Source organism: Pteronotus mesoamericanus, unplaced genomic scaffold, assembly GCF_021234165.1.
Source record: "Pteronotus mesoamericanus isolate MK-2021 breed Mesoamerican mustached bat unplaced genomic scaffold, CSHL_Meso_final contig_50, whole genome shotgun sequence".
Classification (NCBI taxonomy): domain Eukaryota; kingdom Metazoa; phylum Chordata; class Mammalia; order Chiroptera; family Mormoopidae; genus Pteronotus; species Pteronotus mesoamericanus.
Window position 1 is genome coordinate 21317164 of NW_026555186.1, and position 17112 is coordinate 21334275.

A 17112-nucleotide genomic window follows, 5' to 3' on the forward strand; every position below is an offset into this window, starting at 1 on the left:
CTGTCACTGTAAAATTACTTCAATATTGTTCTATGTTGAAAATTTTCCAAAAATGTTAAAACAAGCAAAAATTTTAAATGTACATTCAGTTTTTCCAACAGGAAATTTTAACAAAATCTAGTTTGTATTTTGGGAGCGTGAGCAAAGTTCTTGCACTTACTAAACAATTGCTGTTTGATACATGCCCAAATTAAAGAGCAAAAATGTTTCCCAACACTAAAAAAGAATAATAAAAATCTATGAAAAGATCCTTAGCCTTTTTTCAAGAAAGAACACACATTTTCCTGGCCTCTTTGAGTTGATTTATATTGTTATACCTTGTTTTTAGGGTAGTAATACTCAATATTCCCTGATTATAAATGATTATAATATGTCCATATACCTCAAGGAAGTCAAGAACTCAAAAATATTAGTTTTATATCAAACCTTTGTACACAGTTAAATAGAATTAGGTTTTAAAAAAATGATTTCTGATCATCAGTACTAACATACAAACTTTATTACAAGGAACTTTATAGTACTATAAAGCATTTTCCTGCTTTGATTTACAAATACTTATTTTTGCTAGTATGTGTACGAATGTATGTGTGTGTCCATGTGTATTTATATATTCTTTTATGTTTGCAAAGCTCCCAAGCATGATGAATGCTCTGCCAGGTTATACATTACCTCCAGTATAGGGTTTCCAGTTATAATACTTTCCACGGAAAGGCATATTGTCAAAGTCTGCACACTGTTTCTCTCGAAAATCTCGGGCCCCCAAAGGACATGGCTAAAATAAAATAAAATCATAAATGGTACGATTGTTGAAAAATTCCAAAACCAAGGGACAATGTCCCTAAAATTAAAATTGCCTGAAATCCATCACATTAGTTTACTACCTTACTCTCTGGCTGTAATTCTGGCATTTGCTTTACTGTTTTACAACCAGTGCTCAGACTGAAGTGTCTGAATTGTAATCTTAGCTGCAGAAGAAATAACTGAAGTCATTTAAACAAAGTTAAGTGTTAGACAGTTTCCATATAACTTTACACTCAGATACATGTCATAGTCCACTCTGCAATCAATCCATCAGGTATCTCCTTATAAATGCACGTAAAAACTAGGAGAAGAAACTAAAACACAAAATCTTTTTTTGGTAGCAGCATTTGAGGTCCAGTTGCTACAGCTACTCCCAGCTCTTTATTTTAAGGAATCAAGAGGCAGGTTTGTAACATGACATTCAGCACTATTAATTGTGGCTTGGATCCTTGCTACTATAGCTGTTTACTGTCTAGATTTGACAAAAACCATATTTTAAGACATGGGATGGACTGGGCAAAATGCTAGGCCTCAAGTTTAAACACCTTCAAATTCAAGGAATTTGGACTTATTAGAATTTACATTTATTAGTTTTTAACATCACAAAAAATAAAATAATAATTTTAACATCACAAAAAATAAAATAATAATTTGGTTCAAAACATGCACATGTGTTGGGTGGAGGGGAGAGAGAGATGTTAGGAGGATGAAGAGAGAATTGTTTGTTTTTAGAAATTTGGAATGCTTTTTCTACCTGAGTTTTTTAGAGAGGAAAATCTTGCCAGTCTACCTGGGTACAGATGCCAAATACCACAGGAGCATCCTAAATTCAGTATTTAAATTCATAAAGAATTAAAAGTATAACATCTCATAGTGTCTGAGCAATATGACCTAACTTGGCGCACCCTTCGGAGTTCTGCAGCTGTTGCACCTGAAACACAAAGCTACTGCTTTTGAAACACTGACCTAGAAACACCCACTTTAAATATGGAAAAACGAAGCAAGTCATTAGATAAAATTATGAATTGTGAATAAATGATATGTTACAGACACTCTTGTATATCATTTTCAGGACTTTTTACCACCTTCCCTTGTATCTCTACATTTACCGTCCTTCATATAGTTTTCTGAGCAGAGTACATTGCAAACAGTCCCTTGAATTATGTGCAAAAATACTAGACCACAATGTGCAAATATCTGCATGGCCATCGTTACTTCCTATATATTGTGTTCCAAATTTCTACTATATCAAGTCCAAAGCCTCAGATTCTGAAAATGGTGACAGCAGGTCTACATTCTGTTATGAGCCCTGCATTTTAAAATATTTTCTGCACATCTGGTTAATTGTTATATGTGCCCTGACCAGGGAGCAAACCTGCAAACTTGGTGTCTCAGGAGACAGTCCAACCAACGGAACTAACCTGCCAGGGCCATCTTACCTGTTGTTATTGTTGGTGTATTTTTTTTTAAATGCAAAATAACTATGAACCATAGGGTACATAGTGCATCATGCTGGAAAGATACACTTCCAGTGTCTTTTGTTTCATGGTATGCTAACGCTTTCCTTTTCTAACCATTTCCAGGAAATTCTACTCAAGGACTGAAGTTGCCAGTGGCTTTGCCATGCAGTTAAGACTGGTTTTAAAGCAAATATTATCAATTTTTAAAAGTACAAATAATTTTACTCTCACTATTTTTCACCTAAAACTTAAGTATTTGTAAAGCACCAACCACCTAAAAGTTTATCCAAGCATATCCTTCAATCAAGTTAAAGAAACAATACACAAATAGAAAAAACTATAGTGCTGTTTCAGACAGTAAGTACAGGATGGCATGTTAAACATCACCTATAGGTGATGCATAAAGGCGAATGATCCATGTGTCATGTGATTACTTAGGGAAATATTTCTTCTGGAAGCAAATCTTGAGTGTATTATAATTATAATAAAAAGGTACTATAAATACTTAATGTTTGTAACATTATAAGATATTGTGGGAATTGAGCTGGTTCAGCGAAAGGACTTTGGGGAGGAGGGAACTATTAAGAATAAAGCCAAGTAAAGCCTTGGGGACAGGAAGCAGAAGGTCATATGTCAGGAATAGTTGGGGAAAGGCCGTTCTTAGATGAAAGAAACAGTATGGGAGTGTAAGGGGAGGTGACAGTTCACAGAAAAGCATTAGTACATAAAAACGTACATTAACAAACTAAGGTATCATGAGGGTCATCCTTCCCTTCAAAACAAAACTCCTATTATTAACTATCTTGTAATGACTCTCCTAAGTAGAAGAGAAGTAAAAGGTCCAATAGGAGGATATTACTGTTTAATGAAACGCTTGGATAACATTTCACAAGATTTCTGATCTGCTCTTTTCTTATGATAACCACCCCCAGGGTCAGAATCATAAAAATATTAACAATGGCAACAGTGACTTAGCATTTACTAAGCATTTGGTAAGTACCTACTCCGTGCACACTGAGAGGTCTCGAGATGTATTATCTTTCATATCTGTCAACACTCTTATGAGGTAGTTGTAATTAATAATCCCATTTTATAACAAAGTAAATTTGGTACAGAAAGGTTTGTCTAGTAATAGTTTCAGGGTGCAAGGAGGCCTCCCTCACCAAGTGTAGCACTTGGTATAGCATTAAGTGCTACAATAACAGTACGAGGTTTTAGCTCTGTGAGGATATACAAAAACCTAACAGGAGTAACGACTTGGGCTATAGACCTAGATTTGTCATTTCCAGCGGCCAGTTCGTTAACTTCTCCAAACTACTTTCTTTTTCTCACTTATAGAATGAGAGGGTCCATTCTTATAAAGTAAGAATTTTGGAGTAAGACAGATCTGGATTGAATTCTAACTTGATCATTTGTTTTACTCATGCCCTTGACAAACAGACTTCATTTTCCAAGCCTCATCTATAAACTGGGGATAACACTAGTATTCACCTCCTAAGTGAAGTCTCATTTAAAATGCATAGCCCTCTACCTGGATCATGGCAGCTCTGCATAACTGTGAGCAGCTGTGCTGGTCTTGGCCCGGAATCCTTAGGCTCATCCCTTACCCTCCCCTGCTCTGCTCTGCTCTGCTCTGTTTTTCAGGGGAACGCACTCCATCAGCTCCATTTCCCAGGCTTCTCTGCCAACTGACTTCTGGTTGGATTAGGCTATGGAAGGCACTAGTGGGAGAAGCCAGGGCATTTCTCTTACTTCCTCACTACCTCAGAAAGTATTTTAGACAGAAGCAGAAACTTTTTTGTGGCTCCAACTTCAGACAACAGAGGCTCCACACATCCACCCCCTCCTATGCTTCCAGCTTCAGCTGTGTGAGTCCAACCTCTGAACTCTGATACAAAAACTCCCTCCCGGGTCTCTGTGGTAGGAGTGGTGGCATCTTCCTGCTGACCCTGATCTATGGGCTTGGAAACCTCTTCCATCACCATGTAACCAATTCCTTGCATTAAATTTCCTCTATTTAAATATTTAGAGTGATTTATAATACTATGGTTGGATCTTTTATGATATAACAATCAATAATGAAGAAGAAGGAGGAGGAGGAGAAAGAGAAGAAAAAAATTGGTAGGCTGAATACAGATATATTTTCATGTGTTATTTTTCACAGGTTATTGGTTAAGGGTATAGAGCTTGGCAAACTTTTCTCTGTAAAGGGTAACATAGTAAATATTTTAGGTTTTGCGTTCCATGCAGTATCCATTGTGACTATCCAACTGTGCCATTATAAATGTGAAAGATGCCATAGACAATATGTAAATGGCCAAAGCTGTGTTCCAATAGTTTGATTTACAAAAAGAGGTAATGGGCCAAATTTGGCCCAGAAGGTAGAATTTGCCAACCCCTGACTTAGGTGCTAATACAGCAGATACATCTGTCCTGCAGCACTTTGTAGAAGAACCAAACACAATTAACTTTTGAGTCAATACCAAATCATACACTTTTGAGAACTGATGTTATAAGTAATATAATCTAATTTGCACACTATGCTTAAATGTCCTCTACAGTTATCCCCAAAGTGGTCATAAATCTTGATAAACATCTACAGAGAGCTCAGATACTTTTCAGACAGCTGCAATTATCCAATTCTTCCTACTGTCAGTCAAAACCTGTCTTCCTATAAACCCAGTAGTCCTGCTCCTTTCTTCTGGAACCACACTGAGCAAGTCTAACCCCTAACTAATGGGTACCTAGACCTTGGTATCTAGCCCTCTGAAAAAGGGCTAATGATGGGTTATGATGTGCCCTTAGGAAAGGCATCAAGGGCACCAAGAACTTGCCTTAACTGTCTTTGTTTTGTTCAGCAAATACTTGTATATATGTAAACTGCTTACTATGTGTCATATGTGATATAGGTTCTGGATATAAAGCAATGAACAAAATAGATTAAGTCTCTCTCTGCTTTCATGGAGCTCACTGTAGTGGAGATGAGAAAGAAGAAAAATAAAGCAGATTAAGGAGATGGATAGTGAAGTGGAGGGCAGTTGTTTTAAATAGCGTGGTCAGAGCAATTCTCTTGAGTAAGGTGTCACTTGAACAGAGTTTAAAAAAAAAAAGAGAGTGTGACTTATGTACATATCTGTGAAAAGAATGTCCCAGGAAACAGTAAATGCAAAGACCCCGAGGCAAGAGTGTGTTCATAGAATAGCTTGGAGAATGGAAGGGTTTTTAGGGAATTGTGGTAGACCCGGTGACTTGATCCTTGGGTCTCTGGTTCTAGAATATATCAGCTAGTGATCTGTTCTCCTGATTCCAATGTTTCCTTCAGTGAATGCTCTTAGTTTGTGTTGATTAGAAATAAGGTCAGTAGGAATTGTATATGCTGGTTCCAAGGATAAGACTGATCAAAGAAGAGTTAATTTCTTAAGAAAAAAAAACTACATAGAATATACTTTGGGTTTTGTTTAGGAAGAGTGGAGAGTTTAAGGAGTAATGCTTCTTAAATTATTTAGGGATTATAAATGCTGACACTATGCCGAAATCCTAACAGAGAACAATGGGCATAAGCAACAAATTTTTTATGTAAAGCCTGACAGGTTTTCAGCCTCCTAGTGTTAACACTAATCAACCATCCTCTCCTTTTCAAAAGCGACCAGCAGGGCCCCACATAAATCGAGAGAGCAAAGCTGCAGGTCTCAGCATCTTTTAATCTTAGTATTTTCAAAGAAATAAAAAAAAATTAATATTATCATTTTTTATGACCACCTGTTTTCAGAGATCTGCGTTAAGCTAGCACATTCTATAGACTATTTTATGCTTCCAGTTTTACTGATAGTTTAAAAGCCTCTCCTTTTGACTTAATGCTTTTATGGCAGGTAAGTCTAAAACAGAATAATTCACTGGGGACATAAAAGTAGCTATAGAAAGAAACCTCAGCTTCTGCTGAGAAACTTTCCAGTGGCGTTTTTATACTGAGCTTCCAATCCTGGTTTGTCCTGAAGAAATACAGCGACCTTGACAAGTCCAGGAATCCTTCTGTACCTTTCTTTTTATTTGCAAAACACACCCCCAAATGCCCATAATGTTAAGAGAAATATACCCCCAAATGTTTTGCAAATGAGGAAAATTCTGAAAGTACTGTACTCATAGGTAATAAAGAGTGAGAAGCAGGCTGAGAAAGAAAACTCCTTTCCCCTTTCCCTCTCCTCTTCCTAAGGGAGGTGGGCGAGGGAGAAACACAAGATCCTTGCAACTCAAGGAAACTGCAAAATGAGCAAAGTTGGCATTTGGTTATTCTACATCCTTTATGTCTTTCCCACCTTCTGCTTCTTTTCCTTTCTTGCTTTCACACCAAATGCACTTTTACTTCGTCACTATTACATTAGACTAACATTTGACCATTCCAAAATTTAATTTTCTTCTTCCTCTCACAGTAGCCAGCATAGTCTTAGCCAGTGATCCCTCATTAGTTGGGAAAGCGTAAGTGGAGTTTGGATTCCAACCCTTGCTCTGCTGAGCAAGTCGGGCACTTGACAGTGGACTGTGAAGAAGGGACATAGTTCTGTTTGTTCATGCAGAAAGGCATCTTTCTCTAAACTACACAAAAAAATGCTACATGGGTTAAAAAAAGGCCTTGCTTCTACATCCCCTCTTACAAGTTACCAACAAAATTCCTGACTTCCTAGTTAGGTACTGCCTGATTGATTATCTCATTAAAGTAATTCATAAGGGCATTCCCAAGGTTAAATTTTGTGTTCGATACAAATAGTGAATCATTGCAACCCCAGTTTTGAGCCAACCTTCTTATCTTTTCTCCCTCACATAGCTTCTGATTTTTTGTAGTTTCACTGTACATTTACTTTTAAAGAGAGACAAAATCCTGGTCAACCGACATTGTCCAGACAAACTTGAACCTAGCTGATATATTTGAGGCAATAATCTCCTATGCAAGTTTTCAAAATTAAAGTTATTTCTAAGGTACCTTGTAGACTCTGAATTTCATTAAAATGCCATCTATCCATAGCATAACCTTTTCTTCTAAGCCTGTATGTTAACAAATAAGCTTTTACTTTGTAATTTTTTAAACATCTCTTTTAAGAACATAATAAACAAGCAAGCTCTCTGTGCTTAAAAGGTAGTCCTTATTCTCAAAACTTGATAAAATTCATACTAACCTAAAGAAGAGTAATGACACTGCTCTTTTTTTTTGCTGTATATACAATATTATATTATGTACAACATCTATAAGAATAAAGTGGTTGGTGCATAGCTGTTTCCTAATCATAACTCGGGACACAGTTATAAACTGTTTAGTTAATGGATCAGCTCTGTATTTTGGCATCACTTACCCCACACCTCTCCCCGGGGGCATGGTTGGTAGTCTCAGAATGTTCTGAGCTATCTGGTTCTGATGCAGGGTAAGGTTAGACTGTAAGTAAGTCAACGTCAAAGGTGACCAAACTCTTTCAGAGAAGCTTAACTTGCCACACTCAGCTCCCAAGGCTCTGTCTATTGTAAGAGCGTTGAACCAGTACTCGGAAATTCTATACCTTCCTGAATCCCTTTCATGGAACCAGAGTGTTCCTCATTTAAAAAATACTTGTCCATCCTCTTTATAAAACTGATTTCAAGATTTAGTGCATGAAAGTACTTTTTAATATACAGGACATAAATGTATATAATAATAGCTACTCTGTGTTAAGTACAGATTTAAGTATTAGCAATAGCACTAGATATTTAACATGTGTTACTACTTTTAATTTTCTAACAGCCCTGAAACTTTGATAAAATCATACTTCATTTATATAGGAGTTCCCTGAAGTTTTGTGAGGTTCGAAGTCTTCCAAGGTCAAACAGCAACAAGTGTTACAGTCAGGATTTAAATTTAAGTCAATTTGAATCCAAAGCCCATACTTTCTTCACTACAATCCTACCTCTAGATACAGGCTCTGCTTTTTCTGTGCACCACAACCAAGGCAATCACATGACTTACTGACCGTAAGCAATGGATAGGAGAGTAAAAACACTGCAGAGTAACGTGACCTTCTAGCACAACTGACCGAGAAAAAACCCAGGTTCCACACAATCTACACTTGAATTCTACAACAGACTACCGATGATCTGGAAAAGTCACTTTGACTCCACAATTTTTTATAGTTTTGATGCATGAAATAAAGGAGGGAAGTGAAATGTTTGACACAAGAATAATATGGCTTCCTATTGCAGCCAAAGTGGAACTTAATGTTTTCACTGGAAGCTCTATCCTAGTTAAACACATTATCAGCAGACACACAAATCACAAATAATACCAAACAGGAAAAACACAAGGATTTTCTTGGTCCTGGAAAATACCCAGATAACACTAGGCAATTCTTCTTAGAAATGCAGACAATTCCTTTTCATAGTAACTAATATTTCTTCTTTAGGCTTTGGTGTAAAATTTGGATTATAAATAAGATAGCCATATTTTTACTTCTTACAAAAAAAAGTCAAGTTATCAAGTAAGGTATTCATGACAGCTACAAATTCTATTTAAAATAGTTATACTATATACATCAATGTTTACCCTGTTAGAACATTTTGCATAATAGTTTTAAGTCATTGGAATGAAAAATTGCTCAGGAGGGCAAAAATGCCTGATTAAAAGTCAGTATTTTTTTATGCCAGTAAAAAGGAGATTCCATACAGATAATAATAAAAAGTATATTTTTGAGCAAACACTTACAGCAGATAATGTACAGATCTAAAGGCTTTACTTCTGATAACGGCACTATCAGTTAGTTCCTTCCTTTAGACATTTATAAAAACTGCAAAGACCTTATCAAACATTTATCTCTATGTCCAAAGAGGGGAACTCTGTCCTCAACCAATGAACTCTTAGCATCATTATTTCCATAAAATTCTGCTCTCCAAACTCAAATTCCACATGGCCATGCCTATGAGATTAGTTTATAATCCCAAACATTGTATTGAAGTTTCTGGTTTGGTAAGACCGAACTTCACCCAATTCTCCTATGTGTCTTTAAAAAATGTTCCCGGTTTCTTGGTAGTTTTAAGATAAAAAGTATATTCATTTGGTCATATCATGGCTATTGTCTTTACCTGCTAGTGTGTCCTGGAGACCATCATGTGGATGTCAAAGAAAGAGTCCTTGTCTAGATTCTTTTGAAGACTTTTGAGCATGACCAGTGGTGATACCCATCAAATATATCCTCCTGCAGGTATTCAGCCTCAGAGTCTTGTGTGTGAATATCTTTGGCCTCTAGACTGGTTATGTTGCTATTGAGGGTAGTCAGGCCAATTTTGCAGTTGGACATGCTTTCTTATCTATTTTAAAATCTTTAGTATTAAGTTATTTTTCTTTAGAAGTTGCCTCTTTTATCTCTGTGGATCTCTTTCTTTGAAATTGGGGTAAGTGGGACAGGAACTAATGGGAACACTCGCTCTTTTATTCCTACCACTCCTATAGCCTTCAAATGTCTGTGATGAGAATAAAATTGGGGAGAAGGAGTGGCTATCTTTTTGCGCAAGCCATTTTTGTTTGGCCTACATTAGTTCTAGGTTCTAATTTCTACTCTAACTTAAGTAAAAACAGTACTGTCAACCTTGTATGATTCAATCTGATTTGCCACAGTGTAGGGATCCACATAGGAGAAGTATCAAAGCTCCAAAATAGTAACATGTTCCCTTGTAGCTCTATCCCCTTTTGTCATAGCTGCTAGACATAACGGATTTTAGAACTGATAGTGTTTGCTTCTTTTCTCAGGTCTCTAAAAAACTCAGAGCAAAATATCTGGCCCACCTTTAGTAAGCGAAAGGACCTTGTGGTACATATTTAAGGCATTGACCCCATGTTTATATTATTTTTCTTTCCCTTTGATTTTCTAATTTATTCTAATTTTTAGTTGTGATTTTAATGAAGCTAATTCAACTCTAATCAGAGAGTTCAAACAAAGAATAATCATTGTTATTATATATAAAAATATGAAAACTAAGCAGTAATCCATAATACCAGTTAGTCAATCACAGAACAAGAAGGTCAAGACTACTTACTACATGGGAAACTGATAGCCTGTATGGAATGGGTTGCAGTATCTTAAAAGGAATGCAAATAGGATTGATCAAATACATGAAGGCATAAATCAGAAAGTACACAGCAAACCTCAAAGATTCCTGACACTCAATAAAGAACCCTAGAGGTCCTGCTGTTTGACTGCCTGACATCATCTCGTCCTGGGCACTAATTTGAAAATTCTTCCACAATCGTTTGAACTTTTCCTTTATACTGTAACATTTTATTTGGAGTAAAAGAATTGACAGGGGAGGGAGAACGGGTAGAAGGAGGTGGAGATGGGTGTGGGCGTGATAAATAATGATGAACGGAGACATGACTTGGGGTGGTGAACACACAATACAATATCCAGATGACGTATTAGAGGATTGTACACCTGAAACCTATATAATTTGGTTATCCAGGTTATTTACCCCAATACATTCAATTAAAAAAGAAAAAAAACAAAAATATGCATATATTGGAATATCATGCATTTATTTAAAAATCATGCCTTAAGTGACTTTTCATTTGGGGTGAAAATTCTTAATTAGGATATGAAATCACATGTAAGGTAGACTATAGATATATGCAAATAAAATATAGAGATATGCAAATAAAAAAACAAATGAAATATGAATTTATATCCTTTATATTAATTACTTCTATTTAAATCTCAAGAAAAGTTCTTGGATCAAAAATGACCAAGCCAAAAATGCTTATGAATTGTTTTCTAGTTCTTGAGTGTTAAACTAATTTTAACTAACTGGAAAGTTTTCTCTCAGATCTTATTCACAGAGTCACTAAATATGATATACATAGTATTTAATTGTGTAAAACATGCACTAAGGCAGGAGGCTGATCTGATAAAAACAAAACAAAACAAAACACCGGTATACTCTGTTGAATCCATTAGAGTATTTCATAACAGACACCCAGGCATTATAGAATAAAAGAACATGTAAAGCATTATACCTTTAGAAAAAAGTACAAAGGTTAACCTAAAGGATACAAACACAATAGTTCCATAATGCTCCTATAGTAACACTCATTCCATGTTAACTAGAAAATCTGAAGTCTTGCTTATATTACTCTATCTCCACTCCAATCAATCACCTTTATGATTTATCATTAAATTCTCTATCTTATAATGTAGTCTACATAAATAGAAACTTTCAGAATAAATTTTTAAACTATAAATTTCTGCTCTAATATGATACATTTCTAAAAAAACATCTCTTTCTGCAAAATTGCACACTAAAAATAACAAGCACTCCAGGGGAAAATAGCATTAGAAGCAGACAAAAGAACACTAATGAAACCAATTAAGAATTCTAAGAAAATACTAGCACAATTTTAAAAATATGTGGCAGCTTCCTAACAAAGAAATACTGGAGTAAACATAGGATTTTATTTGTTAAAAGAAAAAAGGTAGATCAAAAGTTAACAAGGAAGGGTTGAGGTTGCTGGGTTGTAAGGACAAGGGGCCATAAAGGACAGGCAGAAACACACAGTGAGGACTGGAACCACAGAGCATGCGGCAAACTGAGCAGAAAGGAGAATGTGAGAGGGACGGCCATCGTGGGCAGCACAATTTTCCTCTGCTTAACTGTATCAGTGCAGTTTGACTTCAGCTGGTGTACTGCTTAGTGGCACAAAATGGAACAATATAATTCAATCACTTATGAGTTAACAAGGTTGTGACAGAACAGATTATGCCAAAACTTTAAATTATCGCAGTTTTTCTAGATTTATATTGAAAAAAATGGAAATTCAAAAGGTCTTAGCAAGCCAAGTTGCTACTGAGGAGAACTCTCAGTAAGGGAAGAAAATATAGCTAAAGTAACAGATCTGATAGGTACAAAATGCTCAATAAATGTTCGCAGCAGCTACTACTACTGTTGCTGCTACCTCTACCAGTATGATAGTTGCCCTTTTCCATGGTTTCAGTAACCCAAGGTCAACTGCGGTCTGAAAATATTAAATGGAAAATTCTAGAAATAAACAGTTCATAAGTTTTAAAATTGCATTTAAATTCCTTTTAAATTTAAATTGTATTCTGACGAGGGTGGTAAAATTTCACACTGTCTCACTCCATCCCTTTGTCCAGTGCATCATCTTACATCATCACAAGAGGAAAGGTGAGTACAGGACAGTAAGATATTCTGAGAGGGAGAGAGACCATATTCACATAACTTTTATTGTAGTATATAGTTGTAATGTTCTGTTCTATTATTTCTCATTATTGTTAATCTCCTACTATGTCTAATTGAGAAGTTAAACTTTATGGTTATGTATATATGAGGGGGAGAAAGGACATATAGGGTTTGCTACTATCTGTGGTCTCGTGTATCCACTGGGGACCTGGGAACCCATCCTGCTCAGGTAAGGGCGGGCTACTGAAAAGACAGAAACCAAAAGAGCTCTGACACAGACACCTGTGACATAACCAATATCTATTACCCTTTACTTTCTGGACAACAGAATTCTGATTTTTGCTCAGGAATCTACCTCTCAAGGAAAGTGGTCTTAACCCCATGAGGGGCATGTCTGGATTAATCTAAAGCAATTATGATAATCTCATTCCTTTTGCCTGTGACTGGTTTAAGAGTAGGCAGGTGGCCTCGTGCATGGCCACTAAAACAGGAAGTTAGCTAAGAGAGCGGGGGAGGAGCTTTGGGAAAAACTCTTCATACTTTGCTCAAGAAAGACACGAGAGCCATTTATGTCTTCTCTTCCTCTGAAAATTGTCAGGACGAAAGTACCTGAGGTGCTTTGATGCTCCACTTCCTGTATTTTGCGATGTATAATGAGCACTTTTTTGCCCAAATTTTTGAGGGAAAAATAAGGATGTGCATTATACATGGATAGTACTAATTCCATATCTAAATAAATGTTTTTAATTATTTTATTTATACTTATGCATTAAAAGTGTAATTCTAGAAAGCAATAACAATATCCATATACAAAATAATACCCTAGAATATAATTGGTTTTGTTTCTAAATAAAAATAAATAAAAAATTGAGTTAAAAAATTAAAACAAAAGATTTTTTCCCTGAAAGTTTGGGCCAAAAACATAGGTGTGCACTATACATGGCAAAATATGGGTATATTTTTGAATTCCTCTTTCTCAAAGAATTTCACCTTTAGGCATTTGCCTTACTATCTTGTCAGCTCTTTGTCAACTTCAAAATGATTAAAAAATAAATCTCATTCAGAAATTTTTTTAAAAATTCAGTCAGAAAACCTAATCTGCCATTACCAAACATAGAAGTCTCATACATTGGTTTCTAAAATGAGCTAGGATTGATTTATTTTGAGAACTTTATATATAATATTTACAATCTTCTTTATAACAGTTATTTTTCTATTGCATAGCTAGACTAGCTGTGTGCTATCCAATACAGTTGCCACTAGCCACATGTGGCTATTCAAATTTCAATTAATTAAACTTTAAAATTATGTACTTTAGTTGCACTAGCCACAGTTTAGGTGCTCAGTGGTTAATTTGGCTAGAGGCTACCACACTGGACAGGGCACATACAGAATATTTCTATTATTGAAGAAACTTCTCTTGATAATGCTGGGCTAGATTATGTGTTTTGAATGTTTAAATTTCCACACATTAGATTACATTTTATATAATTTACACACTTATACTCAGACAACTTTATTAACTTGGATAGCATGAAAATAAATTTCATTGTGGGAAATGAATCGCCTCAAATTCTGAACTATTAATATCCAGATTAATGAGAAAAAAATAATTATTTGTATATCCATGTTATAGTCATGGTAATATCTTCTTATCATTTTCTAAAAGCTGACACAGAAAACAAAGATAATAAATAAACAGAAATTTCAACCCACCAATAGGAAGTTTTACAATTTTAACATCTAAACCATAGTTCATGGGTAAAATGTAACAAGCCTGAGACATCTGGCATGTTTTTTTTTCTTATCCTGTTACCTATCATATATTATTCACATTATATAGTTCCTATGTTATTAGGGCCAAAGTGAGCACCCACCCCTATGACTATGTAACAATGAAAACTGAGATAGGAATTCAGAGGTGGGTTTGGCGATCTCATTCCTACCTAACACAACCTGATATATATTATCGTAAGTACTCAACTCTTTTACCCTCATATAAAGCCTCTATTCTTTTGTGATTCATGTTATTCATCCAAATCACAATCTGGCTTCACCATTGCTTCCTACAAATCTCATGATGGTCATTTCCCCTCATTTATTAAAAAGCTTGATACCTTGTTCACAGTCCCACTATAGACGCCAAGTTCTAGCATCATGCTGAGTGACTTCGACATCCCCATGGAAGACTTTCCAAACCCCAGCCCTGAGGCTCCTTGAATTCTCTCACTTCCGCTCAAGGCTACACATGCACTACCACGGTCACACTCCAGCTCTGGCATCACTGAGAACAGTCTCACTTCTCACCGCTCAAATTCAAACACATCCCATTCTCTCACCCCCTCACCTGCTATCTCCCTGGTTCTTCGATTTTATTAATTTTTTTAGAAGTTAGGTCCTTACTTGTGTCCCTCTTAGCCCTCTTTAGACTCCACTGTGATTCCTAACACAGAGCCCATGGCTCAGCCCTTCAGTTGTTCTCAGCAGTATCCTTAAATTCTTCTTGATTTGATTATTGTTTTGTTTTCATCTTGCCTTTCTCCAATCCATTCTCATCTAAAGCATACGTCTGGGGCTAAATTTTTCAATGGTTTATTCCTGTCTCAAGAAAAAGATCATGCTCTTTAACCTCCACGCCTTGCACTTAAATCTTCTTTCTGCCTCAAATGTTCTCATTGTCACTTTATTCTTGTCTGGTCAGCTCCTATTTGCCCTAGTTCCCTGAAATAGGGAAGTAACTCCTAAATCCCTAATTAGGCCACATGCCAATTCTATGTGCTTATAGAGCATCCCATACTTATTCTATCATATATCATGTCATATCATATCACATCACTCTATATTGTAATTTTCTGCATGTAAGTGATTTCCCAGGAAACTGTAAGATCCTTGAGGACAGAGATTTTTTTCTCACTCTACCACCGTCTGATATTCACTAAACACTCAATTATTTGTTGAATGCATGAAAAAATACCAGTAACTTGAAAAGGTCATTGTAATTGAAGCTAATTTAATTACTTCCAGATGCAAAATTAACAGAATTAAATATGATAATTAAGCTATAGAGTATGTTAGGAGGATGGTACGGGGGCAAACCGAACAGAGAAGGAAGATTAGGAGAGCCAGGGTTGAAGGGAGCTATTACTATGTTAATATAGTATTCAGTCTACACCTCACTGAGAAGGGGACAGTTGGGTAAAGGGAAGAGAGTTAGCCATGTAGATATTTTGGAGAAGAGCATACAAGGCAAAGGGAATAGACATGTAAAGTCTCTAAGTTAAAAACATGCCTGGCATGTGCAAGGAAGGAGGTCTGTGTGGCTAGAGCAGAGTGACTGAAGAGGAAATAGTAAGAGAGGAGTACACCAAAGTAATGTAAGGCCAAATTGTGTAGGCTTTGCAGGCCTTTGCAAGGAGAGTGGATTAAAGTAAAATGGAGAGCCACAGAAGGGCTTTGAGTAAAGGATATAACTTGGTTCCCACTGACTCCTATATTGATGAACACAGGGAGCAAGAGTAGCATGAGGAAATCCTCTGAAAAGACTATAGAGAGTAATCCAGTGAATTGGATAGCAGTAAAGGGAGTGGGAAGTGGTCAGATCTATGATATATTTTGAAAGAAAGGCAATGTGTTTTTCTGAAGAACTGGATACATAGGCTGTGCGACAGAGAAAGGAATCAAAAATAACCCAAGGGTTTGGAGCTTGAGCCATACAGAGTGGACATTTGAGGTGAGAAAAACTGTTGGGAGAACAAGTCTGTGAAAATGTTTCCGAGATAACATGTGGGTGTATTGTATATTAGATATTTATTAAAAGTCTAATCAATAAGAAGATATCAGTCTAGGGCCCAAGGAAGAAGTCTTAGCTGAAAATATAAATTAGGGGGTCGAATGACATATGAATGGTATCAAAAGCAATGAAAATTTATGAGATCACCAGGGAAATGAGTATTAGCAGAGAAAAAGGCCAGGGGCTGAGTCCTGTGTAATCTAACACAAGTACCATATGATTTCATTCACCTAATGAACAAAATAAACTAACAAACAAAATAGAAACAGGCTGACAGCTGTCAGAGGAGAGGGGGATTGTGGGGCTGCGTAAAAATGGTGAAGGGATTAAGCAAAAAACAGAAACCCTCATAGACACAGATAACAGTATGGTGATAACCAAAGGGAAAGGGGTTGGGGGGAGGTAAAGAGGGTAACGGGGGGGGGATAAATGGTGATGGAAGGAGACTTGACTTGGGGCGGGGCACACAAAATACAGTATTTAGATGATGTACTGCAGAATTGTACACCTGAAACCTATATAATTTTATTAACAAATATCAACCCAATAAATTCAATGAAAAAAATAAAAGAGGTCAGAGAAAAGAACAGGATCCGACAAAGCAGAAGGAGAAAGAAGTAGTAAAACAAAAGGGCAACTAAAATGTTGTAGTGTCACGGAAGCCTAGTGGAAGATCAAGTGAGAGAAAGACACGGAATCGACTACTGGATTTAGCAGCATGGAAGCCATCTGTGACATGACAGAGCACTTTTAGTAGAATGATGGGGACAAAAACCTGACAGGAGTAGTTTTGGGAGAAAATGAGTAGAGGAATTAGATACAACTAATATAGACAGTGCTTTTGAGGAATTTTGTTGAAAA

The 17112-nt window shown here is 36.3% G+C and overlaps 1 protein-coding gene across 1 annotated transcript in view; it reads right to left on the reverse strand.

The window, feature by feature from the left end:
* The window catches only part of ADAMTS6 (ADAM metallopeptidase with thrombospondin type 1 motif 6), a 226177-nt gene that overhangs the window by 65691 nt on the left and 143374 nt on the right, over positions 1–17112 (reverse strand). Inside the window, exon 14 of the mRNA XM_054578414.1 lies at positions 670–772. Within this exon, the coding sequence (XP_054434389.1) occupies positions 670–772 (103 nt within the window). The remainder of the gene's footprint in view (positions 1–669; positions 773–17112) is intronic.